Here is a 26662-nt window from a genome sequence, read left to right on the forward strand (position 1 = left end):
CATGTTTCTTTTAACACTTCTTTATTGCATAACATTTGGCTTGTTAGCGACAAGGTATTGAAAAAACACCCTTTGGAATAAACTATCTTGTTGTATCTTCGTTGTTGTGTCGAAGAAAGTTGAGAAAAGGTTTGAACAATAAGAAATGAACAAAATCGGAAGGCGAATTAGGGAATCTACAGTAATCTTATGCAGGTTTAACTTCACTTCTCAAATCCACTTGAAAGTTAGTTGCATTTCACATCAGGACAAATCAAATAATAGCAGCAGACCAGCTAAATGGGAATGTTGAGCGTCTGTTTAACATAGCGAAAAACGAACTAGGCCTATGCAAGGGCATTTCTTTTTTGGCTATATCAGCTGTAATAAATTTAAGGTTAACCTATTGTGCAAGACCGGGTTATATATAGAATAAGCCATTCTCAGACTAAAGCCTTAGAGCTGCAAGTTCGCAGTTGGAAATGCAATTAGCGCGTCATTAGATACAGAAAACGTTCAGGCCATGGGCAGACAAATATAGATTAGATCTGTGATTATTAAAAGCAGATTACGTAAGGACACATATTAGCAAACGTCCTTTTAGTATGGCCAAGTGAGACTTTTTGCTTGCTCAAAGTACCACTCATAATCCAATCGATATCATAACAGCCATCCGTGAATAAGCAACGTTGAAAAAATAACACGTGGCGGTTATAGGTGCTTCGAACGTTATGATTGCTCGTAGTATTAACTAACCCGTAATTACCTATTACGTACAGTATACATGATAAGTTTCGAGAAATACAGAGCGACCTCACCAAAGCTATACCATGGATTTGAAATCGTTACTACGTAATATTTAGCCGGAAGCAAGATGAACTTAGACAGTTACAAGCTGCGATTGTCATCATGTACTTTAACTGAATCTGATCCCTTTTTCATGTAGATGGAAAAGTGTTTTTGCGCACTACAGTCGCTTTCAAAACTTAATGCTAGAAATCCGTTTGTAAAGCCAGAAAATCGATATGTTTCTCAGCGCATTCTAACGGTACTATCAGTGCTGTTTATGTACAAGTAAGTCATTCCTCTCTTATCATATGTACAGGCGAGGAATTGTAAACAGCCTAAGGTCATATGAGGCCTCGCTCGAATTTTATGAGGCGTTTGTCACTGCGTATTTTGGTTGAGTAATGCAATAGTTTTCATGTACAAGGGACACAGTCGTGAAGCTATTAACATGTACAAAAATGGCCAACAGGAAGCAATATTCATGTGGCAGCCGAAATGATGTTTTTCAAACTTGAGATTCGAGTGATAAATTCGCTATGTCTACTTTAAGCCAGACGTTAACCCCTAACAATCTTAAGAATCGATTGAAACAGTTCACAATAAGAGTAGGCCTAGTTACAGAATTTGGACTGACAACAAACATCAAGCTAAAACGTTGTAAACTTTCAGGTAAGGTGGGTTTCTTAGCCATATATTAAGCTAAATCAGTTTTGTGCATGTAGTGCATTGTACTAAGAAGGCAAATAAATGATAAGCTATAGCTATAGGCTTACTTCTAAACACTTTGAAATACACCAGGGTAGCATTTTAAAAGTAGCTATTAGCAAGGATACTAATTTAGCCGTGAATTTATGCTTTCATGATGTTATCAATCGTTGTTGTAATAAATTGACCGCAAGTTGTGTTGTGTTAAAATTAGTATTGATATTTAACCAGGAATAATTGCTAAAAGAATACTATTCGACAAGTTAGCTTTGCTTGGTAAGTATAAAGCTTAAAAAGAAATTTAGGGAATGTCTACAAGCATTGAAGTATTCAGAACTATTTATATTTTCACAACAGAAAAGAGCTGCTATAGAAATAAATTATGCAAAACGAGTTTCGTTGATCTGAGGCTACTTGAGGTGAATCCTCGCTACCGGTTGAAAGTAGAAAATGGCATCGTCACTGGTCAAGCGTTACCTATGTTTGGCCCTTATCATTTTCTCTGGCTTTGTTTCTTACTTGGTGATTGCCATCATATTGCGAATCGAAGTCTACAATCGATCGTAGGTTACTTTGAATTCAGTCCAAAATTGCTACGTAATGTATAAAATGTGCTCTTCGAAAATCGATAAACTGCCGCCTTGGCTATATTGTTTGTCGGTAGTGGCTAAAGGGTTTGTGTATATTGAATAAATGGTGATGTTTCTGTATTACTTGGCTGTATAAAGCACGTTTTTATAAGTTTTTCACGCCATTTGTAGGCACGAACCGCTTCTGTATGGCTTTGTGCAGCTGCGGCCTAAAAATTTCTACCTGAGGCAGCCCAGAAGGATCTTGGAGCGTATTTGTGACGATGACGCCTGCTTGCAAGACAAAAGTAAGTAGTCGACTTCTGTAAAAATCGTTAACCGCTGTTGAAAGAGAATTAAAGCAACTGTAATTTTGGCCACTGAAGTGTTACCTAACTGTAAGTGAAATTATAAACCAGTAACGACAACTCTCTACCATTACGCAGGCGATTATAAAATATCAACAAGGTAGAAAAAAGCAAAGTGATGTTTAACAACTTTCAGATACATAGAGTTCAGCCTAGACTGTCAAAATTGTCTGGAAAAAACGTTAAAAAGAAATTCTGTTTCATCCTACTGATGTTGACTAACAGAGATTAATTGGACGATGGTGACTTTTATCAAATCGAAGGCGGACTACATCCGAAGAAGAGAGTTCCTCAGGAAGACTTGGACATCGCTGAGTTACGTGAACGGGGCTCGTTTTGAAACTGTATTCCTGATTGGGAAGACTCAGGATCCCTACGTCACCGCTTTGCTTGATGAGGAGGAAGAGAGATATGGAGACATCCTCCAGTTCGATGGACCCGATGACTATGAGTAAGTCTTTGTGGAACATCTATTGTGAGCTATGGCCGTCCTCAACTGTTGTGGCCTTGAATTATTAAAATAGCCACTCTTTGACATTGATTTATTAAAGTGGTTTATCGACAACTCTTTGTGATTTTATGCCAAAACCGCTCAGATTGTTTCCAACTGAGTTGAATAATTCATATATATTCTATGGTACAGAGGTAATTTTTCGCGATTTTATGTCATGTACCTGCACGTGACCCCGTAGAGCTCTTGTGTCGTCGTCAAATCGATTTTCAACGATTCCCTGCTGACTTTTATGACAGCTGTGTAGCCGAAAGGATTGAAATGATTGTTCCTTTATCTCGCTGTCGCGTCCTATTGGTCCCGTGATAAAGTTCGCTGCGTGAAGCAAGGACAATTTACGCTTCAAGCTATATGCCCAAATTACTTTACCTTGTTCTTTTCTTGTTCCAGTAACATGCCGTACAAAGTACTAGCTGGAATGGAATGGGCAAGCGAGCATCTGGACAAGCACGCATTGTATGCCTCGGCCGACGACGACTTCCTTATCAACATTCACACCCTGGTGGAAAGCGTGAAGAATATCATAAACGAATCAAGAGAGGCAACATTAAACTCAACTTCTTATACAAACTATAGGGACCTGATGCCTATCATGTGCATGTTTATAAAAGGCGAGAACGAAAAGCCTGTAAGACGACCAGGTTGGAAATGGTACGTTTCGTTCAGGGAATACCGGCAGAGGACGTTTCCGACGTATTGTCACGGTGGTATGTACGTCATGCCTCTTCTGAAAGCAACTAATCTGTGGAATGAATCTAGGACTGCACCCATGCTTCGGCTGGACGATGTATGGATAACAGGGATACTTAGAAAACGTTTGAACATGTCCGATCATCTTGTGTATAAGATGCCCGATTTAACCAAACATTTTGGGACGGTTAACGACGTGGTTATGAAGAAAATGCAACTTGAATGGGACCTTATGGACATAAAACATCAAAAAGATGTCAGATGTAAGTGCATGTTATAGCATCGGCGGGTTACGTAACGGCAAGCTACGGTGTTGGTTGGCAGGCCTGTATACGGATGCAAGGCAACGGCGTAAGTTGATTAAATTGTGATACGCTGACAACCACACCAGCCGCAAACTTTTGAACTTTTAGCCCATTTATAGATACGTGTTCATTCGCAAAAGTTTCTGTAATTAGCTATACTATAAAAAATATTGGAAATAGATGTTAAATGAACTTTGTTGTGTTCCTTATGTTTATTTTGTACGCTTATTATTTGAACTGTTCCAAACACAAACACCGGTCGGAAAACTGTTTTTGTTATTATGGAGCAAACTATTTACTTTATTTATTTTTTTCACGTCATTTTTGATACAGTACAGTAAAAATGGTATCATCAAGTTTTAGACGTTTATAGCCTAGTACGATTGATGTTTATGCGGGCTTCAATGCAGCCTGCCTCGTAAAAACAACGTTATTTTGAAGTAATGTGAGCGGAAGAAGTTGTAGTATTCCGTACTATGTAGCTGGAGGGCCTACTACGTCATAGAAGGTAAACTATAGGTCTTCAACAACACACCCGTTCAGACCAAAGTTTTAAATTAACCTTTTCTATGGTGTTTGGTTCAGGGCTTCGGAGCAGGCGTAAATTTTAAATTGCTCCAGCTCCAGCTCCGGAGCTCTCTTTTATCATAAATTAGCTCCAGCTTCGGAGCTCATTGATACCACTGCTCCGGCTCCGGCTCCATTACGTCACAAACTGAGGTTTAAGGATGAAGGCTCAATTTGGAATATCTAGCTCAATGGGTCAGTCAGTAGTCAATACCATCGGTTGCAGCTATGAACATGTGACTGCTCTGCTGTCAAATCCCAGTAATTCTTAATTTTGTGAAGGGTTGCTCTTAAATTATGTGAATTTAGCCAATAGTAGTAGACTAGTAGCATAGCATCTTATGAAATACATCGGAGCCGGAGCTATGTTTCAAACAACTGGCTCCAGCTCCTGCTCCGGCTCCATTTGAATTTCACGAAGAGCTCCAGATCCAGTTCCGGTGAAAATGCACGGCTCCGGGGCTCCGGCTCCAAAGCCCTGGTTTGGTTCAAACATAGGTCGCCATCTGGCGGTTGCAAACAAGTGAAGATAATGTTCGGCACTCTGTCCTTTATCCCTTCGCAGTACGTCAGATGTTGTTATACGACGATGCTATGAACTAGGGTTAGTTCGGATATCAATAATTTTTACTATCCGGATAACGGATATATCCGTATATTTGGAATTTATCTAACCGGTTAACCGGATAATAACTGCTAAGTGTTTTCACAGGTTTCACATTTTGCCCTCTCACCATTTCTTGATCGTAGAAAGTAGCCCCAAACTGGATTATCACTTTTGAAACGTTTAAATTCCATCTCTTAAATTTAGTCACTTCAAACTAGGTTGTAAAGCTTTTCAACTGACACTTCACAGACTTTACCTTGCCATGAGAATGCAGTCTTCTATTAAAAGAATCATTGATTATGCTTTCTTTGTGACGTGATACTAAATTTCACTCTTGCATTTTACGAGTACCGTAGTTGAAAGTATAAGACAATAGAAGTGTGAACAAAGGTTTAATTGCGCTCAGCGGGAGTCAGCCTCTACGTAACAAAGAATGTTCAAACTTACTAAAAAGTGTAAAACGCATTAGCAACGATACTCTTTTAGCCGGTTAACCGGCAGAATTATATCCGGATATCAGATAGAAAAAAAACTGCGGTTAATCGGTTAACCGTTATCCGGATAATCCAACCCTACTAAGAACGCATAAAAAGCACGCTGACTTATCTGACAAACTAAGTGTGGCAATGTTAAGTTCAACGCTTTCTATTCAACTCAACTGACTATTTGCAGACAACTAATCTTTTTCTAGAAAATAATTTCACCTTTCCTGGCAATCGTACGATCTGGCTGGCGTCGAAATTGTCACGCAAAGCTTGCAGAAACCAGTTACAAATTTGACCAGGGTTTTGTTGTAGGCTTTAAGCTGCAGCTCGCATAACATACTTACTCGGTCTTTGGTGACGGGTAAAACTTTGATTTTCTTTTTCGGTTACAGTATTTCGGTGTATCAGCCTACATATAACACCTCTTTTTACCGCAAGTGAGATGATGTCTTGAGCTTTTACTATAAAACATCTGATACTCGAACTCTATAATGAGCGACTTGGAAGAAACGGAATGGACTCCTTCGTAAATTACACTGGGGAACAATTTTGAAAAAAAAATTTGTTGACTTTGATTTTGCATTTGATTTAGGCTAATTCCGGTGTGCTGATTTCAAAAATGCCGCCAGTTTTCTTCTATCACGTCAAGTTTTTGCTCTACAGCATATATCCAAAATATGCAAATTTTCACGACTTTAGCCGTATTGCTTTTCCATACGTAATAGGAATACACAAGCTAATCATATAGTAAGTTATATAGGCCTACAAGAAGAGTCAACTGAATTATTAAGCAAAAAAGGCACAGGCATCGATTTAGGTCGATTCTTTTTCCCCCATTTTTGGTTGGAGGATGCAATCATCCAACGAAACTAGATAAGAATGGTAAAATTGAAGTTAGTTGCTTTCCACTTTCAACCATGTATGTACTCGTACTTTCCAGGAAAAACAGACAAGCAATAAAATAATATCTGTTCCTATTAGGGTTGGATTATCCGGATAACGGTTAACCGATTAACCGCAGTTTTTTTTCTATCTGATATCCGGATATAATTCTGCCGGTTAACCGGCTAAAAGAGTATCGTTGCTAATGCGTTTTACACTTTTTAGTAAGTTTGAACATTCTTTGTTACGTAGAGGCTGACTCCCGCTGAGCGCAATTAAACCTTTGTTCACACTTCTATTGTCTTATACTTTCAACTACCGTACTCGTAAAATTTACTATCACGTCACAAAGAAAGCATAATGAATGATTCTTTTAATAGAAGACTGCATTCTCATGGCAAGGTAAAGTCTGTGAAGTGTCAGTTGAAAAGCTTTGACTACAACCTAGTTTGAAGTGACTAAATTTAAGAGATGGAATTTAAACGTTTCAAAAGTGATAATCCAGTTTGGGGCTACTTTCTACGATCAAGAAATGGTGAGAGGGCAAAATGTGAAACCTGTGAAAACATGATTTCTTGTAAAGGTGGATCTACAGGAGCAATGAGAAACCACCTTGGTTTAAAACATAAGATTGTTCTTGACACAAAGAACAATCCTATCTTATCCGGTCCCGTCTACAGGATTCCACAATTAATGCATTGTGCTTTATAAGGAGGGCGTTGCAGAAGCAGTGAACATTAAATTTGCGTGATTTTTCTCGTATTCGCTCGTACTGCGCGTGTACGTAGATCTACAATAAAACTGTGTAATGATTTTACAATCCATTTTTCATGCAAACCTCGTGAAATCGATTGTCTCACTTAGCAGTTATTATCCGGTTAACCGGTTAGATAAATTTCAAATATACGGATATATCCGTTATCCGGATAGTAAAAATTATTGATATCCGAACTAACCCTAGTTCCTATCCCTGCAGAGTGATGAGTGGTGGTTCTAGGTTCATAAAATTTCACACTATTGTGCAATTTTGCATCAGTAACCGTCAAATGCCTTAAAAAGATGACGACTCTGTTATACCACACGTTTAAAAAGCTTGTCAACTGCGCTGACTCAAAACACGTGTTGCCTCGCTTTGAAGTTGTAGTTTCATAAAAGCGTGGAATGTAACTGCTTGATTCAAGAAATATGTCAATATGGAATCGACAACAGAAAGCAGAGAAGCCTTCATGTATTGCCATGATATACAGGGTTTACTGGCGGAGTTGTGAATTCCGATCTACAACTCAACTGAATGTTCATTGACAGCTCAAAGAGGAGCTTAAAGTGCGTCCTTCTCCATAATGGCAATTTATACCGTGCAGTACTAATTGCACATTTAGTTAGTCTTCGTGAAGAATACGGAAACATAAAAAGAGTCATTGAATTGTTGCAATATCACAAGCACAATTGGATCATATGTGTTGACCTTAAAATGCACTTAGGAATACACAGGCGGAGAATTATATCGAAATTGTTCAGAAGCTATTGGAAAGCTACAAAGAACTACCAGTTAACTCTCTAGCTCAAAGAACATAGCCATCTTGCTAATTTCCCGGAAAACCTTGGTGCGGTCAGCGATGAGCAAGGAGAAAGATTCCACCTAGATCTGCCCACAGCTTGAACATGCCAGGAAAAGCTACAAGCGTAAATTTTTGCCCAAAAACTCGCACTTTATTTGTCCTGCAGAAGCAATATCCGTTTTAAGGAACAGAATAGAGCTGTACAAATGTTTATTTGAAAACCATTGAGTTACTTTCGGTTGCTTGTAGTTCTTAAAACGTTTTATACAATAAACGCAGATGTCTTAAATGTTGTACTTTTTTGTGGCTTATGAGACAAAGTGGTGGGTGCCTAGCTGAAAAACTTGACGTGATAGAGAAAAACTGATGTCATTTTTGGATTCAGCGCCCAAAAGTTAGTCAAACACAATTGTTAGATCGAAGTCAACAAAAATTGTGTTCCCTTGTGTTATCAACGAATAAAAGGCGAGTTTGAAAATAATCGAGACTGGGTGTATTGCGAGTATAGTTTAGAGAGTAACTGAAGGACACAGTTTTACGTTGTAAAAGACATAAAAACCGTGTCCGAGGAGCTCCAAACAATTAGCACAAGGAGAATACTTCGAATGGGAAATGTTTTAATTTATGGTTTTCACTTGAAACAAAAGAGCTACGTGCAGTCTCGTTATTTTTCAAACACACCTCGAACTGTCTTATTTCTACATAGATATCGAAGCCTTGATTTTCTGATGTTTCCACGAAAAGATACAAACATATCGAGGCCTTTAAAATACCTTTATCCGGTGGTTCAAAAGAAAGGTCTCAGACAAGACCAAACTTTGTGATGGTTGCTTGTTATAATGGAGCCACAAAAGCTAGTTCCTATAACAGGCTTTCCTTAAACCTAGTGATATGAGCAATAGTTTTTATTAGAGTTGTGGAAAAATAAACTTTCTGGAAACGTAAAACATATACCGAACTTAAACATAGTTAAAAAAGATTAAGCTTCATAAAAAATAAGAGTTTGTCTTAATACGGCAGCTCTTCAAAGTCACTTATATAGATATCCTGTAGCTCCACTCCGGTCTTTGGACTGCAGAGAAGATCTGCTTTCGAATCGCCATTGACATCCTCCAAATAAACTTGAGTGCTTTTCTCTACACAGCCGGGAAAATCCCCTTCCCAATCGGGTTCACCGAAGAAAATGCTATCCTTCTGAACCAGCACTTCTATTGACCTGGTTATGAGTTGAGTAAAATTAAGAGTCGGATAGTGACGAACACTTGGCTGAAACCTGTGTCTTTATTCACCATGAGAATTTATCCTAATAGTACAAATCCGGCGAAAAAATAACAACTTCAAAAATCGGGAAATCATAACTAAGATAGCTGAAGTATTCTCTCTCACTCTCCAGTAAGAAATTATTGCCAAGATCGGTTATAAGTGTAATTTGTCCGAATGAGTGAAAAACCTGCTCCACGAGAAGAGTTAAAATGCCACACTTACCCGTCGCTATGACGACACAATAGATCGTCTTTGAAATCGCCACTGACGTCCCCCGCAATGAGTTCAGCCTCTTCATCAAATCTACAAAATGAAGTACTCCCCTCCCAAACAATATCCGAGTACATTCCTTTCTTTGTTCCAGCGAAAATACGTCTGTTTGTTAAGACACACAACAGGAAACAGGACGCAATTAATTTATCTGCACATAGTATCAAACTGAAATAATTACTGTAAAGCCAATTATCTACGTAGGTTAGAGTATTTCCATGGGCTATTCTACGTGGTACACTAAATTTAATATCAGTTATGCATTGGAAATATTTCCTCTGACCCAAAAGATTGAGTTGAAACAAAGTCAACTTCTGGTCATGATAAGAACTACTATGAACAGAATAAAACGCAGAAGTTCAAGAAAACCTAAAAAAGGATTCCCACAAAAGTTTGTCGATGCTGATGCTTAACCCACTCAGCATATTATGCACTTCTGGAGTTTTAACATTACGTCTACACGTCCAAAGTTAACTAAACCATTACTTGATTTGTTTCCCGCAGACAAGATTTTAAGTTAATTGCATGAAGTCTTACAGTTCAACTACACAGTTACTAATAGAATTGACTTACATAAATCCATCGTCCATATGGCAAAGCAAGTCAGATCTCCAGTCGTATGTAAAATGACCCGAGATGAGTCTCCCATTCATGCAAAGATGTGAGTTTATTGCCACCGGCGTGCCATTAAATAGTTCTTCTCGGACTTCTGCAAATGTTAAAAAATTTAGCATTAAACCTGAAAACCTAAATGAAGGAAAATTTTATACCACCTTCACCTGGAATCTTAAACCCTCCCGACACAAATGCTCTGCCCGTTCTGTTTGTCGTTGGTGCTTTCCAGTCTTTAGCTTGTTCGCAATTGTTAATGGAAGCGATTTCAACCTTGGCAACTTCATGTGTGAGAGTGACACAAACTCCGAATGTTCCATTCCTTCCATTCAAATAGCATTTTCTTTCCCTGCGGCATTTCGGGTGAATGTCTTCATTGGTTGACCAGCTACTCCATTCCGACCAATGTGCAGCTTCTGCATAGTTCAGAATCAAATAAAACATTGCGTGTGAGCAAGCAACTGACGTTTTGCGACAGGACAAAACATCTTTTCCATTGCTTTGCACTGATAGAGGCAGTTTAGTTATGATGACGAAAGCACTACATCTATGTCTTTGCACAAACTGAAAAACAGTCTATGCCTCCTGCATATAGCAAGTGTAGTTTAAGGGAAAGACTGAAGCAAGTTGAACTTGAGTCAACAATTAGTTGTTAAAAAGTAAACCAGAGAAGAAATTTTTCAATAATATGTTGCGGTTGAGCAGCTATTGTCGTAAGTGTATCGCAAGTATGCCGTAATAATGACCCCACCAAATAAAATAAAATCATTAATATATAAGCGTTTGAGTCAAGTATGATACCGGCAGCAGCGACTAGTCAGTGCGGCACTTGCAAGTTTTCGACTCGTCAACATGCCTAAGTTTTGCAAACTCACATCGATTTATTATAAATAAGCAAGAAAAATTTTCTGGTTTCAACAACAAGCTGTTATAAAATATAGAATTGAAGCTTCACTACACGTAATCACGCCGGAAATATTGTGCAAGCACGATGTTTCGTCGAAAACCGCCATATTTTTTAGTGCCAGCATAAAAATACCACAGGTGACAGTACATGTACGAGTATACCATTCGTTTTCTTATGGCAAAGACCAGTACCGGATCAGGCTAGCGCCAACAACCAAGACTGAATGAACCGTCATAAAGCTGTTGCTTAGCATTTACATTCACCTGTAGAAATACACCTACCATAAGGTAATCTAAGTACAAACCAGCTAAGTTCTTCTCGCCTGCACAAACCGTCCTAATCATACTTCGTCCAAACACTAACGTCACGCACGCAAATTTAACACTATGGCGTCATTATTACTAGCACATTTGCGACACATTTTTCGCATTAATTGCTCATTCACAAATAACAATTGATTTTTACTTCTTGATTTAGGAGTTAATTGAGGTTAACTTAATTCTGCACTTGCACTTCACTTTTCCTTTTGAAGACTTTTTGTGTATTTTATGTGTAACACTAAAATAGCGAAAATCAAAATCATTCATTTTACTTACTAGATTTACCCCCATCATCTGGACATCGATATAACGTTTTAATTTTCAGATAATCTGTGTCTCTAAGTCCAATAAATAGGTCATTTTTCTTTTGTCCACGTATTTTCATGCCATTTTTCCCAGATATGGTGGGTTTTCTGTCCTGCTTTGCAAAGGCATTATGTGGAAAATGCATCAAGGATTGTCCATTGTACTCGATATCGAAATCAAGCCAATAACGATGATTAAGTTTTCCAAAGGCAGACTTTCGACCTAGGACAAATTAAACTCAAAAGAAACACAAGCAAAATAATGAATGATAATATTAGAATATAAAACAGCGAATGAGTAAAAAAACTAATACCAAAAGATAAGCACTGGAATAATAACTAAAATCTAAGCAACATACACTTTAAAACTATAAAACTGATGACTAATCTTTGATCCAAAATCTAAATTTACTTGTTACAACCAACAACTTGTTATTAAATAAAGTTTAACATCATCAAAAAGCCTAACCTCTATCCTTTAAAGCACATAAAGAAGTGCACTACTTATCACCATAATATTGCATTTGGTAATTTTAATAAAATCTACAAAGAATTCAGACCTGGAATGATATTTTTCCAGTCTATTTTGACATGACCATCTCTGTCAGCCCTCGTTTGTTCATGATCGAATCCAAGCACATGCATAAAAAGATGTTCTATGCCGGGACTTCCAATACAGTGCTCACTAACAAAAACTGTGTTCTTTTTTGCTCTGAGACCTATGCCTGCACTGTTATACAGAAAAGTTACAAATTTGGTAGCCATGCAAGCTCACTATGATAAGATGGTAGCCTGAATCTTTACGCTCGGATCTTTGCTTGTCTTAAACTCAGCAATGATTCCTCATGGCAAAAACTATGTTTACCGAGAGCTTGTCTTAGTGTGTTTTTGTCTGTTATTTTGGTCTTGCCTGAATTAGAAACTGTTCACTGAGAATATGAAACAGAAGCAAGCTTCAACAATGCCTCACCAAAAAGTATTACGATGGCAGAGTAAAATCGGCGAGCATCAAACTCGGATCGTATACGTCCGAGCAGGACACTCCAACCAAGCAGACACAGGCCATTATTGTGATGTAACATAACAGTTATTCATTTTTTATATGCAAAATGCATTAAGTTATCAAGGTTTAAAACAACTACCTGCAAAAATCCCCCTTTGTTACATACACATAGCTTCCAACCTCATTTTCAATTTGCTGAAACGTTATACAAGTTTTGTATCGAAATGATCTCAATATTCCCTTAATCGCTAGTATTGTTTCGTTACCTGAAAGTAAATTAACAAAAGCAGTGATTATACACTATACTGGCATCATCTTTATGACAAACAAACTTATAACAATTTTAATAACAGCTTCGGCATGCTTTCATTACATATTCACATGTTGAAGTTGGCAACTACAATCATGCTGAATAACAAAGTAACATACTTTTGCACACTAACGTCAAGTTTAAAATGTAAAATACTTGGGGAAATTTGGAAGTAGCCAAAATTCTTAAGTATCATCAAAAGCACCTTAACTTTACCATCTAAGAAGAGAGAATACACAGAAGGGCTTTACCTAGCTGGCTATCATAAAGTACATTGATTGTGGTTTCACCGATCCCCCAGCTATAAATTTTAGCATTGCTTGCAATATCATCAATCAAATCAAAGTGAGATGAAAACTCCTCTTCTTCTGATATAAACATCTGAAAAGGTTTCAAGTTATTCGAAATTCTAGCTCAAGTTGTTTCTACAGTATAGCTTAAAGCAGTGATGGAAACAAGTTAAAATGGACGTGACACAAGTCAAGTCACTAACAGCACAAGTCCAAGTCAAGTCGAGTCATTTTATTTACATTCCCATGCCAAGTCGAGTCAGTACCGTTTATCAATTTACAATCCAATAACAATTGTAATTTCAACTGTATTATAATTTAACTAATTTCAATTGTAATCACTATTTACAATTTATGTTTTGTTTTAGGTCGATAGTAAACAACTTTTTCAACATACGTAATGTAAATATAAGCAAAAAAATCCATTTCTGAACCTTTCGCACATTTCATAGAATGTATTGCAAAGTGTTTTGAATAAATTTTTTCACAAATATCAAAACCAATTCTATAACAATTTGAAATAACTAGTTTTTGACTCAAGTCAAGTCAATCGAAACTTTTATGTTTACACGAGTCAAGTCTTTTAAGCACTAAAACACAAATCAAGTCAAGTCTTTCCAAAAACCTGACTCGAGTCAAGTAGTTAACTGGAGTCTTTCCACTTCTGGCTTAAAATAACAATAGAAATATTTCTTAAAAACTTTGTTTGATGTCAAGCCAAATATGTACAAATATATCAAACTATATTTGGTTGAAAAAAACATTTCACAAAATTCAAAATTTTTGTGTGAAGAGCACAATTTCCTGCAAGTTAGATTAATTAATAAATTTGCCAGTTAGTATAAAATATTGTATATTGCCACTCACCTTTGTCATCAGGGGAATTTCTTCCTTGACAAACTGAACGTCACCCTGAAATAGGCCAGATTCTTGACATTCACATGAATTAGGACAGTTCTTTTCATCACTCTTATAACCAAACGGGCATTCTTCCGAGCACGATTTAATATCAAACCGACACCTTTTTACTGTCAACATTTAACGTTGGAGAAATAAAACACATATTTAATCAGCTGTGGTTATGCATATTTAGGTAAATGAAACAAAACATACATGAGCAGAGGTTGAGCTGGATCGGGCTGCTTGCAATATCAATGTGTCGGCCAGTTCGCTTTGCTTCGCTTATGTTTCTGCAAACATCACCAGGTGCTGGCAGACCTATGCGGGCATTGTGTAAATTAGCTATGGTAATTGCAAATCCTAAAACCATGCGTAATAAAAACAGTTTTTCAAGCACAAATTTTTTTTATCGTATATGATACCTTACATATCAATGAACTATAGTAGTAAAACATATTCTGTAATCGCAATGTTCAACAAATCAATAAAATAAAATTTTTTTTATTAGGCTTTAAATTGCTAGTGATGTCTAACCAAAGTGGATGATATTTTATTGACTACCGTATAACAAAACAAAATTGTAGAAGAAGGACATGCCTGGCTCATCAGCAAAGCGCAGGTGCACTACTGTATGAGCAATGAGCATGCTATGTACAACTAGTGTTTTAAAGGTGTGTTTGGGGACCAAAATGGTCTCTTAAAGTTAATGCTTCCACACCTACAGCAGAAAATTCGCAGCAGTCTTTAAAAGTTGCCGACTCTTAAAACTTATTAACAATCACCAAAGTAAAACTTTAAAAGACCTGTGCACAACACACTACTTTGTTCGAAAGCATTTTGGGCATCATGTGCCTTCTAGTAATTATAAAGCAAGATCAGTTTGACCTGGAGATAGTAATATTCATAAGTTAAACATGTTGACATATTAAAACTGTAAAACAGCATGTTTGACTCACCCTGCACGCTAAATATAAACAATCCAAGACTGCCCGCAAGAAAGGCTGCACACACTGCCATGCTGGCTTTACGAATCATTTCGGCACGTTCCGTTTTCCCTAAATGTAAATTGCTTACTTTGTTTTCATGAGTTATGGGAAATTGATGCATTGCCTACTAAAGTCCAACACATTTTACTGATTTAACAAAATTATTGATAGTTTAAAATTTTGCTGATACAATACAATTCAAACAGTATATGTAAATGGAATAGGGCAGAGGTGTACAACACATGACCAGCCAACTATTTTATGTGGCCCACATAAACTTTAATGTTGGTCATGATTTACAAATGCCTTCCTTCCCTTTATTGTACAGCACTATGAGAAACACGAAGGCTATAATTATGTATATACGGCATCGAATGTCTGACCTCGTTTTTGCAAACATATGTGCTCTGCATTAATCACATCACAATTGAGGCAGTTTTTATGACTTCTTTACTAGCATTTCTTACAAAACAAAGGAAAGATAGAAGAAGCCAAGCATTACAATAATTACAGACAGTAATCAGATATGAGGTTAAGAAGACTTTTGGCAATGACAAAATAACAATTTTTTAGGAGCTTTACATAAGTAGATGTGGCCTCAACATAAAATTTATTGATTTTCTGACTGTCGCAGTTTTCTGAACTCTTTAATTTGGCTGTTTACATAAAACTGTTGCACACCCATAGAATAATTCACAACTACAAACGTACTTTAATTTAATACAAAATAAACATGATTTACCGTTAACAACGTCCTTTGCATCCAAGGCAATTTCAACTGTCGTTTCATTTGCTTCCTTTGATTCTAATTGTGTATACATTCCACAAATTGATTGTCAGGGTAAACAAAATTGATGCAAACAAGTTGAAACAACAGAAAAAGTTAAGCTACCATATTTATATCATTATTACATCATCCTACTAAAATAGAGACAAAATAGACTTATCAAACTGGAACGCAATTGACGCATACTGAAGTGACCAAGTTTAAATTGAGTAAAGCATGACCACAAAAACAGTTATAACACAAAACAAACATTGACTCACTGTGATCAACTCTCTTTTTGTCTAAATCGATTTCAACTGTTGATCCATCTACTTTTCTTTGTTCTAAATGTATATGCATTCCACAAGTTGACTGACAGAGTAATCAAAATTTGATGCATATATATAAAAGGTGGCTTTAGATACACTACATGTATATATATAACTAACTTTTCAAAGTAACGAATATATATATAAAGTTTGTTTTTTAATGAAACAAGGATGGTTTGTAATAAACACTTGTTATTCCAAACATTCTACTCGTTTAACCGAGTTACTAATCAGGTAATAATTTGTTGTTGTACAATATATGCAAAATACATTAAAGCATTGGAATTTTTTAACACCACAAGCAAGGCTAAAACATGTTAAATCAAATAAGACATCAAATTGCTAAAATATATGCAACACAAAACATGACTTACCATGATCATCTTCCTTTGTGTCTGGGGCAAATTTAACATTCATTTTATCTACCATTCCTTGTTCTAAAATTACATACATTGAAACCACAATTTAACAAACAGAGTGAATATAAATTAGTGCATACAGAAGAAAAAATTTTAAAAGTTATCATGCAAATTACAACAATTCCAATGAAATAAGGCATTATTGAAACATATATACTTAGGGCCACGAAACAAAAGAAATAAAACTTACCCTGATCATCCTTCTTAGTATCTGAAGCAATTTCAACAGCCATTTCATCTACTATTTCTGGATCTATATGCAAATTACATATTTGTAAAATATGAAAGGGTCATTAAAATTGATGCAAAGTTTAAGCAACAGAAAGACTTAAGTTAGCAAACTAACTCTTTCACCCATACTAATGAAATAAGGATAAACAATTAGTGATTCTACAAACTGGAACAAAATAGATCCACACTAAATTAACACTCCAATCAATACATAAACTTTCATTACAATAGAACGGTGATGGAGTGATACGGTGTGTAATGATAGATCTGATAATTCTAACATTCTATTGATTTAACCGAGTTATTAACAGCGAAGATAATTAACAATTTACTGTTATATATACTACATTATGACAGTAGAGCTTTTTTTAAAACTGGAAAGCAAAACATATTTATATACTGTACCACAATTTAAATGGAATAGGGAACTAGGCTCCCAAGCATGAGTACTTCTACCCCTTAGGCATATGAGATCAGATTTTAAGGAATCTGAAGTTCAAGTTTTTCTTGACTTGTTTGTGCTAGCAAAGATTTATTATTATAGGGGTACTAAAAATGCCCCAGTGAAATAACGGGGGATGGACAATATAAAAGGTTGGGAGCGTTTGTATCAAATTGCAAAACTATTTATAACACAAAAGATACACGGCTTACTGTGATCTTCTTCCGTTGTAGCTGGGGCAATTTCAACAGCAGTCGCATCAACCGGTACTATATCTTGCTCTATAAGCATATATACTATGTAACTGGATTGTCAGGGTAAATGCAATAGATATATACAAACAATAAAAGCTTTAGGCTAGCGCATGGTCGAGATAGTGATTTCACCAATCCTATTACGGCAAAATTGTGGAAAACAAAATAAACTTCTCCAACCGTGTTGCACTTGATGCATATACTAAAGTGATAATAACTCAAATTGAAAAAAGTATTATTGCAAGTTTACAAGTTGCAAAATATATATCATGCTTAGGGCTATAACACAAAACAAATAAAATTTACCTTGATCATCTTCCTTTGTATCTGACGCGATTTCAACTGCCGTTTCATTTAATATTTCTACATCTACATGCATATACATTTCAGTAATTTGACTGTCAAGGAAAAGAAAACCAATGCAAAATGTAAACAGCAGAAAAAACTTAACCTACCAAAATAATTAGATCACCAATGCTACTGAAATGATTGAAAATAAAAATGACCACTCGAACCAGGTCACAAATAATGCATAGCAAAATAATAAAAATTTTTAAAAATAGGGCATTAGTGCAATATTTATATATTATATATAATACAAAGCAAACATGGTTTACCTTGATCATCTTCCTTTGTATCGGAGGCAACTTCAACTGTGGTTTCATTTATTGTTTCTACATCTACATGCATATACATTTCAATAATTTGACTGTCAAGGAAAAGAAAACTAATGCAAAATGCAAACAGCAGAAAAAAACTTAACCTACCAAAATAATTAGATCACCAATGTTAGTGAAATAATGGAAAACAAAAGTGACCCATCAAACCAAGTCACAAATAATGCATACTAAAATAATAAAAATTTTGAAAAATAGGGCATTACTGCAATATCTAATACATAGCAAACATGGCTTACTGTGATCATCTTCCTTTGTATCTGATGCAACTTCAGCAGTTGTTTCATCTACTTTTTCATGCTCTAAATCATATACATTCCATAATTTAACTTACAGGATAGATAAAATTAATAAACACATTAGAAAGACTTCAGCTAAGGCAAAACTATTTCAGCAATCTACTAAAGTCATAGAAAACAAAACTTGTGACTTAAACTGCAACGCGTTATGTTATGTGTGTTATGCAAGCTTTTATAAGAAGCCAAAAACTTTGCAAATTCAAGTATTCAACGCTTCTATATTTAATCTAGGCATAAAGGTATAAATGCATAATAAGCAACTTTAAACTGAAAGTAATGTACTTACAATTACCACAAAATTTATTTCAACCCTTACCGCTGCTTGCTCACACATACTGGTTGTTTACAACAGTGTATCAGTAATTTAAAAGCATTCTATTGTGTATTTTTATAAATTTAGTTTCATCTTACAGAAAAATAGTACATTGACTCACAGTTTTTGCATTTTTGTATAATGGTTGTGCATAAAAAGTTTAACTTTTCGGCCAATGCTACAATTAAAACACTCTAGACGTGTTTTGTGATAACATATTGGCAGCAAAAATGGAACAGCTATTCATTATACATAAATGTTATTCATTCGTTACATACATGGTTACACAATGCACAAACCAATGTCATTGTGCCTGCAGCACAAATTTAATTCATATAGCTTGGCAAGAGAATGAGATTGACCAAGACAAATTGTCATAAGATGTGCATTGCAAATTAAGCACAATTTTATATTTTATACCGATATGTCTATCATCTTTTAAAATTCATGATAAACATGACTTACCGTGATCATCTTCCTCTGTGTCTGAGGCAATTCCAGCATTTGCTTCACCAAGATTAGATGAAGATGCCATTATGATCACAATACAGAACACAGACAATCTAGTTTTTTATCATAATCCAACTTCCAACTAAAAAAAATCTACAGACATGGTAAAGTTATCTAAATTCTTTAAATTATGTTAGTCACCCTTCTTCTGTTGATAATATCTTGTTTTATATATATCATACATAAACAGCCAAAAACTTTTTAACTGGAAACATGTGGTACACCAGAGTAGTGCGTAAAGTTTTTAGTGCAAGTTGTTTGGTCAATAACAAACGTCGACAAGAGATGAAATTCGTAATAACTGGTTTTCAGAAATATAAGCCCATTAAAAATGAAATTGGCAGATAAATATTGGCTAATCACCATGTAAACTCTTATGCATTTCACGACGCATGTTTCGCTGACCACAAATCTTGACGTTGTATTGCACAAATCCAATACGTAGGAGTTAAGCCGCTGTAAAATACGAACTAAGCAACCTATTTTTTCTTTACCATGTAAAGAAACTCATATGTTACTCACCTGAGCTAAACATTTATAATCTGATGCGTAAAATCCTGTATGGGTCTTGCATTTTAGCACACAGAGATGTCTGTGCAAAAATATAGGTCTGTGCAAAAATATGTTTCATGCCACGCCAATATTAAAACTCTAAATATTTTCTGCCGTAACTAAGCCTTGCCTAATTTCTAATTTTTTGACCAAAGATAGCACAGTGTTACCATTTCCTTTAGACATTCCAGTTGGCATACCATGTCTTTGGCGTACTCGTTATGTACAACATATTGACCTTTGGCGTATGTGTCGCATAGAATGCACCATGGCTAAAGGTCAGGTTGGGATATGCTAGATGGCAGTTGCCATGGATTTAGTATGGAAAGGTTATTGCAATATTTTGAAGCGCATGTGCAATCAAGACTAGTGAATATAATGAAAATTTTTGCAATTAGCCTAGCCTGCACACTACAAGTATTTAAAAAACTTCAATAGTGGAAAGTGTGGCACATTAACGCACGAGATTCATCACTGCGCACACCAAACTTTTTCATCGTCATGCTGATTAAAAATAAATAATTACAAAAAAACAGGTTGTTTGAACACCAATTAAATAGGCTAAATAAACAAAAAGTTTACGCTTCTGTGCATGCTATCATGCCAAAGTTTGGGTCGTAACTTGCATAATTTCTTGTCGAAAATTGCTGTACTCTCCAGTTGGCCATAGAGGAATGTTCGGCAGTTGCATACAGAGGATTCAACGTGCAAGTCAAATTTCCTTATTTTTATGCCGATTTATAATAAAAAAAGAAAAACTGGTTGTTCAAATGCCAATTTATAGTTAATAAACAAAGAATTGAGGTTTCAGTGCACTCTACCATGTCAAAATATACATCTTTGCATGCACGAAATCTCGTCAAAAACTTCAGTACTTTCTGGTCGGGATAACACTGAAACTTTCCAGTGTAGGCTTAGCTTAAAAACTTGCATTTCCTCGTCTTCAGTCTTATTTTAAAGGTAACTAGGCTATTTCGCACCAAATGACAACCTTGCATTTTGACTTCAATCATTTTAATCAATCTTTTTATTCTTTTTCTTAAAAGCGCGGTGGAGACAAAAACTCAAGCCAGTTGCTAATAACACACACAAATGAACAGGAAAAAGCCGAAAAGGCTTAAGACGTGCTCAAAATAATGTTAATAATTGCTGGTAACAACTAGCACGCCACTAACCTATAATTAGGCTAGTTAAATCCATAAAACATAAGTTGAAAAAGCTAAAATTAAGCAAAAGAGCATCAGGTGGTGTATTCAAGCAACTGATGAATGAAAACTGTTTCAATGCTGTACATCAGTGAAAAACACAAACTTTGATAATGAGTTTCCAACTTATAATGGTATGGTTCGGCACCACTAGGTATCGAACACGGAACATGAACCACGTTTGTTGCTGACCAGCGATTAAACCACTCGTCTATTGAACCGACAATGAAACGTAATGTTTTGCCAAACTTGCTGATCACCTGTAAAACAATGGAATAAGCGCCTACACAGGACGCAACCAACAATCAACTTTCCTGCCAACTTCGCTCGTTCTCATAAACGCCTAACGCAACCAATTAGGTAGGCCTAGCCCATAGTCCTATACAGTAGGCTACAGCACCAACAAACCCACTTGCCGACGACCAACAGAAGATGCCCCTAACGACGAAAATAAAACGTGCATTATTTGCAAGCGTAACCAGGAACACAAATAACGTAATTTGAAGTCATTTTCAAATTAAGTGAGGATCAAGTTCACTAAAGGCTAAAATTGAGTTAGGAGCTCCTTATTTAAAATCAGCCGGTATAAGCCTATATCAGTAGTAGGCTATTAAGTAATTTGATATTAAGTTATGCATAGTTAAAATATAAAGAACATCTAATTAATACCAGATGTTTCAAAGTGCTTTTTGCGTGAAGTTGCCTCAAAAATATCTTGTTTTCCCCAAAGCATTTAGTACTACGTCCATTTAATGGATCATACAAACAGTAAAATAGTTGTTAATAATATTTTAGTGCATTTGTATATATGCAAACAAAAACAGATTTCTTTCATCCACCATTAATGTTAAAAATTATAGGTAAGTTTCGTTTGCTTGTCATTAGTTGTTTTGTTGAGTTGAAAAGCAGCAGATTCGGATTTGCGTAAATATCAACAATTATTTTTGGTATTTTCACGAATCCAAAACTCTTCTTACTTGACACGATGTTTTATGCAGCGGTTAATTACCAGTTTTAAGACTGTAGGCTATAAACTGATTCTTCATCATGTTGTTGTGAACGTGAATTGGACGATACAAGTTACTTGTGTAGAAGCGGGAACGTATGGACGTGAATATTTTGTTAAATAACTATATGCGAATCAAATGAGCTCAATAAGCTGTTTACGGCTTATAAATAGCTAAAAAACTGACTTAAGTTAATCCTCGAAGCTTGAATCTTCTGTAAAGAATTTCCAAGTGTTTTGCCATAACGTTGTTCGTTTGTTGTGGAAAAGCTTAAGGGGTCATGTCCCAATTCAAAGAGATAGGCTTTTCAATGCAAAGTATATTAAATCAAGAAGCTACCAACGCAAAACTACATCATAAACCTACCCTGAATTTTGGCTTGCAACAAGACCTAGGTTATGTCTGTCTACAGTCTTAATTTGGACAAAATCCATGTACTCAGTTTTCTATAACAATTGCCTAAACTTTACAACAAGTTTTTAGCTTAACACTTTATGACAAATACTCCAAAAAAACAAAAATTCAAACCCACACAAAATTTACAACTTAGCCTAGACCTGGAACCAGCTGTCGTCAAAGCAACGACGAACTACTCCACATCGACGTCACATGCGCATTGGACCGGAAAATTTTTACTTTTTTTAATATGACGCATTGAGTGCGACACGGTCACAATCACTGTGTTGCCGGCACGAAATTGTCGTTTTATTGGGAAGTGACCCCTTAAACGTGAAGAAATTCATAAATTTTAGTTTTACTTATGACTATATCTATATATAGATATCTATATATATTATATAAGGTAAGTGATTAGGATTAGGATTAGGTGATTAGTAGGGCAAGTTTTTGCAACTTTTGCAACTTTATTTACAGCTTCCGGCAGCTTCCTAAATACTCAGGATTTACGTGACCTAGACGTGAGTCTAGCCAGCTGGTGGCTTAGACGTGAGTCTAGCCAGCTGGTGGCCTAGAGTCTAGAGTCTAGAGTCTAGAGTCTGGTGGCCTAGAGTCTAGAGGCTAGAGTCTAGAGTCTGGTGGCCTAGAGTCTAGAGTCTGGTGGCCAGCTGGTGGCCTAGACGTGAGTCTAGCCAGCTGGTGGCCTACACGTGAGTCTAGCCAGCTGGTGGCCTAGACGTGAGTCTAGCCAGCTGGTGGCCTAGACGTGAGTCTAGCCAGCTGGTGGCCTAGACGTGAGTCTAGCCAGCTGGTGGCCTAGCCAGCAATGGTCATCAAACGGTTGTTGGCTCGTCGCTCTGCGGCTCGCTGGTTTGAACCTGCAGCTTGTCTGTCGACGTTCTCCGGTTTTTCCACTGTGCTATGAGTTCCACCCGGCGGCTCTATGCTTTCTGTGCTTAATGTTCAATGCAAATAGATAAAATCGCACTTTTCGCAAATCACTTATGGAAGCGTGATTCCAATTCCGCGTTGGCGGCAGGATTCGAACCCAAGCGGGCAGAGCCCAGCAGATTTCTGGTCTGTCGCCTTAACCACTCGGCCACGACAACTGTGCTTAATGCATAGATGAAATAGTTAAAATACCACATTTCCGAATATCCATATGAAATTGCAAAAGTAATATCGGCGTTGTCGGCAGGATTCGAACCTACGCGGGCTGGGCCCAACAGATTTCGAGTCTGTCGCCTTAACCACTCGGCCACGACAACTGTGATTAATGCATAGATGAAATAGTTAAAATGGCACATTTCCGAATATCCATATGAAATTGCAAAAGTAATATCTGCATTGTCGGCAGGATTCGAACCTACGCGGGCAGGGCCCAACAGATTTAGAGTCTGTCGCCTTAACCACTCGGCCACGACAACTGTGCTTAATGCATAGATGAAATAGATAAAATCGCACTTTTCCGAATATCCATATGAAATTGCAAAAGTAATATCGGCGTTGTCGGCAAGATTCGAACCTACGCGGGCATAGCCTAACAGATTTCAAGTCTGTCGCCTTAACCACTCGGCCACGACAACTGTGCTTAATGTGAAATGCAAATAGATAAAATGGCACTTTTCTCGAATCACTAGATAGATTCCACCATGTCGGTGTTTCCGGAATCTTCTCCTGACTTTCAAATCTGACAAGATGAAAATGTAGCTAGCGTAGTCTAGATGAAAATCAAGCTAGCGTAGTCTAGATGAAAATCAAACTAGCGTAGTCTAGATGAAAATCAAGCAAGCGTAGTCTAGATGAAAATCAAGCTAGCGTAGTCTAGATGAAAATCAAGCTGATTTCGAGAACTAGCTACGCCTACGTCTCTGTAGTGTATTAACTATAAGCTAGTTTCAACTAAATTTTAAGTACTAAAGTAAACTTCTGTTATTTGCTTAAGGGGTCATGTCCCAATTCAAAGAGATAGGCTTTTCAATGCAAAGTACATTAAATCAAGAAGCTACCAACGCAAAACTACATCATAAACCTACCCTGAATTTTGGCTTGCAACAAGACCTAGGTTATGTCTGTCTACAGTCTTAATTTGGACAAAATCCATGTACAGTACTCAGTTTTCTATAACAATTGCCTAAACTTTACAACAAGTTTTTAGCTTAACACTTTATGACAAATACTCCAAAAAAACAAAAATTCAAACCCACACAAAATTTACAACTTAGCCTAGACCTGGAACCAGCTGTCGTCAAAGCAACGACGAACTACTCCACATCGACGTCACATGCGCATTGGACCGGAAAATTTTTACTTTTTTTAATATGACGCATTGAGTGCGACACGGTCACAATCACTGTGTTGCCGGCACAAAATTGTCGTTTTATTGGGAAGTGACCCCTTAAACGTGAAGAAATTCATAAATTTTAGTTTTACTTATGACTATATCTATATATAGATATCTATATATATTATATAAGGTAAGTGATTAGGATTAGGATTAGGTGATTAGTAGGGCAAGTTTTTGCAACTTTTGCAACTTTATTTACAGCTTCCGACAGCTTCCTAAATACTCAGGATTTACGTGACCTAGACGTGAGTCTAGCCAGCTGGTGGCCTAGACGTGAGTCTAGCCAGCTGGTGGCCTAGAGTCTCGAGTCTAGAGTCTGGTGGCCTAGAGTCTAGAGGCTAGAGTCTAGAGTCTGGTAGCCTAGAGTCTAGAGTCTGGTGGCCAGCTGGTGGCCTAGACGTGAGTCTAGCCAGCTGGTGGCCTAGACGTGAGTCTAGCCAGCTGGTGGCCTAGACGTGAGTCTAGCCAGCTGGTGGCCTAGACGTGAGTCTAGCCAGCTGGTGGCCTAGACGTGAGTCTAGCCAGCTGGTGGCCTAGCCAGCAATGGTCATCAAACGGTTGTTGGCTCGTCGCTCTGCGGCTCGCTGGTTTGAACCTGCAGCTTGTCTGTCGACGTTCTCCGGTTTTTCCACTGTGCTATGAGTTCCACCCGGCGGCCCTATGCTTTCTGTGCTTAAAGTTCAATGCAAATAGATAAAATCGCACTTTTCGCAAATCACTTATGGAAGCGTGATTCCAATTCCGCGTTGGCGGCAGGATTCGAACCCAAGCGGGCAGAGCCCAGCAGATTTCTGGTCTGTCGCCTTAACCACTCGGCCACGACAACTGTGCTTAATGCATAGATGAAATAGTTAAAATACCACATTTCCGAATATCCATATGAAATTGCAAAAGTAATATCGGCGTTGTCGGCAGGATTCGAACCTACGCGGGCATAGCCTAACAGATTTCAAATCTGTCGCCTTAACCACTCGGCCACGACAACTGTGCTTAATTTGAAATGCAAATAGATAAAATGGCACTTTTCTCGAATCACTAGATAGATTCCACCATGTCGGTGTTTCCGGAATCTTCTCCTGACTTTCAAATCTGACAAGATGAAAATGTAGCTAGCGTAGTCTAGATGAAAATCAAGCTAGCGTAGTCTAGATGAAAATCAAGCTAGCGTAGTCTAGATGAAAATCAAGCAAGCGTAGTCTAAATGAAAATCAAGCTAGCGTAGTCTAAATGAAAATCAAGCTGATTTCGAGACCTAGCTACGCCTACGTCTCTGTAGTGTATTAACTATAAGCTAGTTTCAACTAAATTTTAAGTACAAAAGTAAACTTCTGTTATTTGCTTAAGGGGTCATGTTCCAATTCAAAGAGATAGGCTTTTCAATGCAAAGTACATTAAATCAAGAAGCTACCAACGCAAAACTACATCATAAACCTACCCTGAATTTTGGCTTGCAACAAGACCTAGGTTATGTCTGTCTACAGTCTTAATTTGGACAAAATCCATGTACTCAGTTTTCTATAACAATTGCCTAAACTTTACAACAAGTTTTTAGCTTAACACTTTATGACAAATACTCCAAAAAAACAAAAATTCAAACCCACACAAAATTTACAACTTAGCCTAGACCTGGAACCAGCTGTCGTCAAAGCAACGACGAACTACTCCACATCGACGTCACATGCGCATTGGACCGGAAAATTTTTACTTTTTTTAATATGACGCATTGAGTGCGA

General features: G+C 37.0%; 2 protein-coding genes and 2 non-coding genes across 7 annotated transcripts; 1 reads left to right on the forward strand and 3 right to left on the reverse strand.

The window, feature by feature from the left end:
* Positions 1-120: 120 nt before the first annotated feature.
* LOC143469476 (beta-1,3-galactosyltransferase 5-like) lies at positions 121-4356 on the forward strand. Of its 2 annotated transcripts, none has more exons than XM_076967181.1 (5): positions 121-1749; positions 1831-2036; positions 2235-2350; positions 2636-2861; positions 3312-4356. In XM_076967181.1, exons 2-5 carry the CDS (start codon positions 1924-1926, stop codon positions 3889-3891), a joined length of 1035 nt encoding a protein of 344 aa, XP_076823296.1. In that variant the 5' UTR covers positions 121-1749; positions 1831-1923; the 3' UTR covers positions 3892-4356. The 2 variants fall into 2 exon arrangements, with proteins under 2 accessions (XP_076823296.1, XP_076823297.1); XM_076967182.1 differs by having other exon boundaries at positions 121-1437.
* Positions 4357-8906: 4550 nt separating this feature from the next.
* On the reverse strand, positions 8907-19518 carry LOC143469684 (uncharacterized). 3 transcript variants are annotated; one of them, XM_076967465.1, is made up of 20 exons: positions 19378-19518; positions 18540-18602; positions 18241-18303; positions 17930-17992; positions 17582-17650; positions 16887-16949; positions 16652-16714; positions 16230-16292; positions 15925-15987; positions 15153-15251; positions 14410-14514; positions 14164-14324; positions 13258-13387; positions 12836-12962; positions 12254-12423; positions 11665-11916; positions 10329-10577; positions 10123-10258; positions 9502-9654; positions 8907-9232 (listed from the first exon to the last, which is right to left on the reverse strand). In XM_076967465.1, exons 1-20 carry the CDS (start codon positions 19445-19447, stop codon positions 9025-9027), a joined length of 2370 nt encoding a protein of 789 aa, XP_076823580.1. In that variant the 5' UTR covers positions 19448-19518; the 3' UTR covers positions 8907-9024. The 3 variants fall into 3 exon arrangements, with proteins under 3 accessions (XP_076823580.1, XP_076823582.1, XP_076823581.1); XM_076967467.1 differs by lacking the exon at positions 18241-18303; XM_076967466.1 differs by lacking the exon at positions 18241-18303 and having other exon boundaries at positions 17930-18025.
* A 4250-nt stretch (positions 19519-23768) lies between these two features.
* On the reverse strand, positions 23769-23850 carry Trnas-cga (transfer RNA serine (anticodon CGA)). The gene has a single exon. It is a non-coding gene; the product is annotated as a tRNA-Ser (tRNA).
* A 1982-nt stretch (positions 23851-25832) lies between these two features.
* On the reverse strand, positions 25833-25914 carry Trnas-uga (transfer RNA serine (anticodon UGA)). Its single transcript has one exon. It is a non-coding gene; the product is annotated as a tRNA-Ser (tRNA).
* Between the last annotated feature and the right edge of the window lie 748 nt (positions 25915-26662).

The sequence above is a fragment of the Clavelina lepadiformis genome, chromosome 8, assembly GCF_947623445.1.
Source record: "Clavelina lepadiformis chromosome 8, kaClaLepa1.1, whole genome shotgun sequence".
Lineage (NCBI taxonomy): Eukaryota > Metazoa > Chordata > Ascidiacea > Aplousobranchia > Clavelinidae > Clavelina > Clavelina lepadiformis.

What these genes read in the sequence shown, in the direction of transcription:
- LOC143469476 (XM_076967181.1), top strand. Translation starts at nt 1,924, where the DNA reads ATGGCATCGTCACTGGTCAAGCGTTACCTATGTTTGGCCCTTATCATT. An exon ending in ATCGAAGTCTACAATCGATC is followed by an intron (nt 2,037 to 2,234) that starts GTAGGTTACTTT and finishes CGCCATTTGTAG; the next exon opens with GCACGAACCGCTTCTGTATG. An exon ending in GATGGACCCGATGACTATGA is followed by an intron (nt 2,862 to 3,311) that starts GTAAGTCTTTGT and finishes TTCTTGTTCCAG; the next exon opens with TAACATGCCGTACAAAGTAC.
- LOC143469684 (XM_076967465.1), bottom strand. Translation starts at nt 19,447, where the DNA reads ATGGCATCTTCATCTAATCTTGGTGAAGCAAATGCTGGAATTGCCTCA. An exon ending in CACAGAGGAAGATGATCACG is followed by an intron (nt 18,603 to 19,377) that starts GTAAGTCATGTT and finishes TATATGATTTAG; the next exon opens with AGCATGAAAAAGTAGATGAA. An exon ending in TACTAAGAAGGATGATCAGG is followed by an intron (nt 16,715 to 16,886) that starts GTAAGTTTTATT and finishes ATGTAATTTTAG; the next exon opens with AACAAGGAATGGTAGATAAA.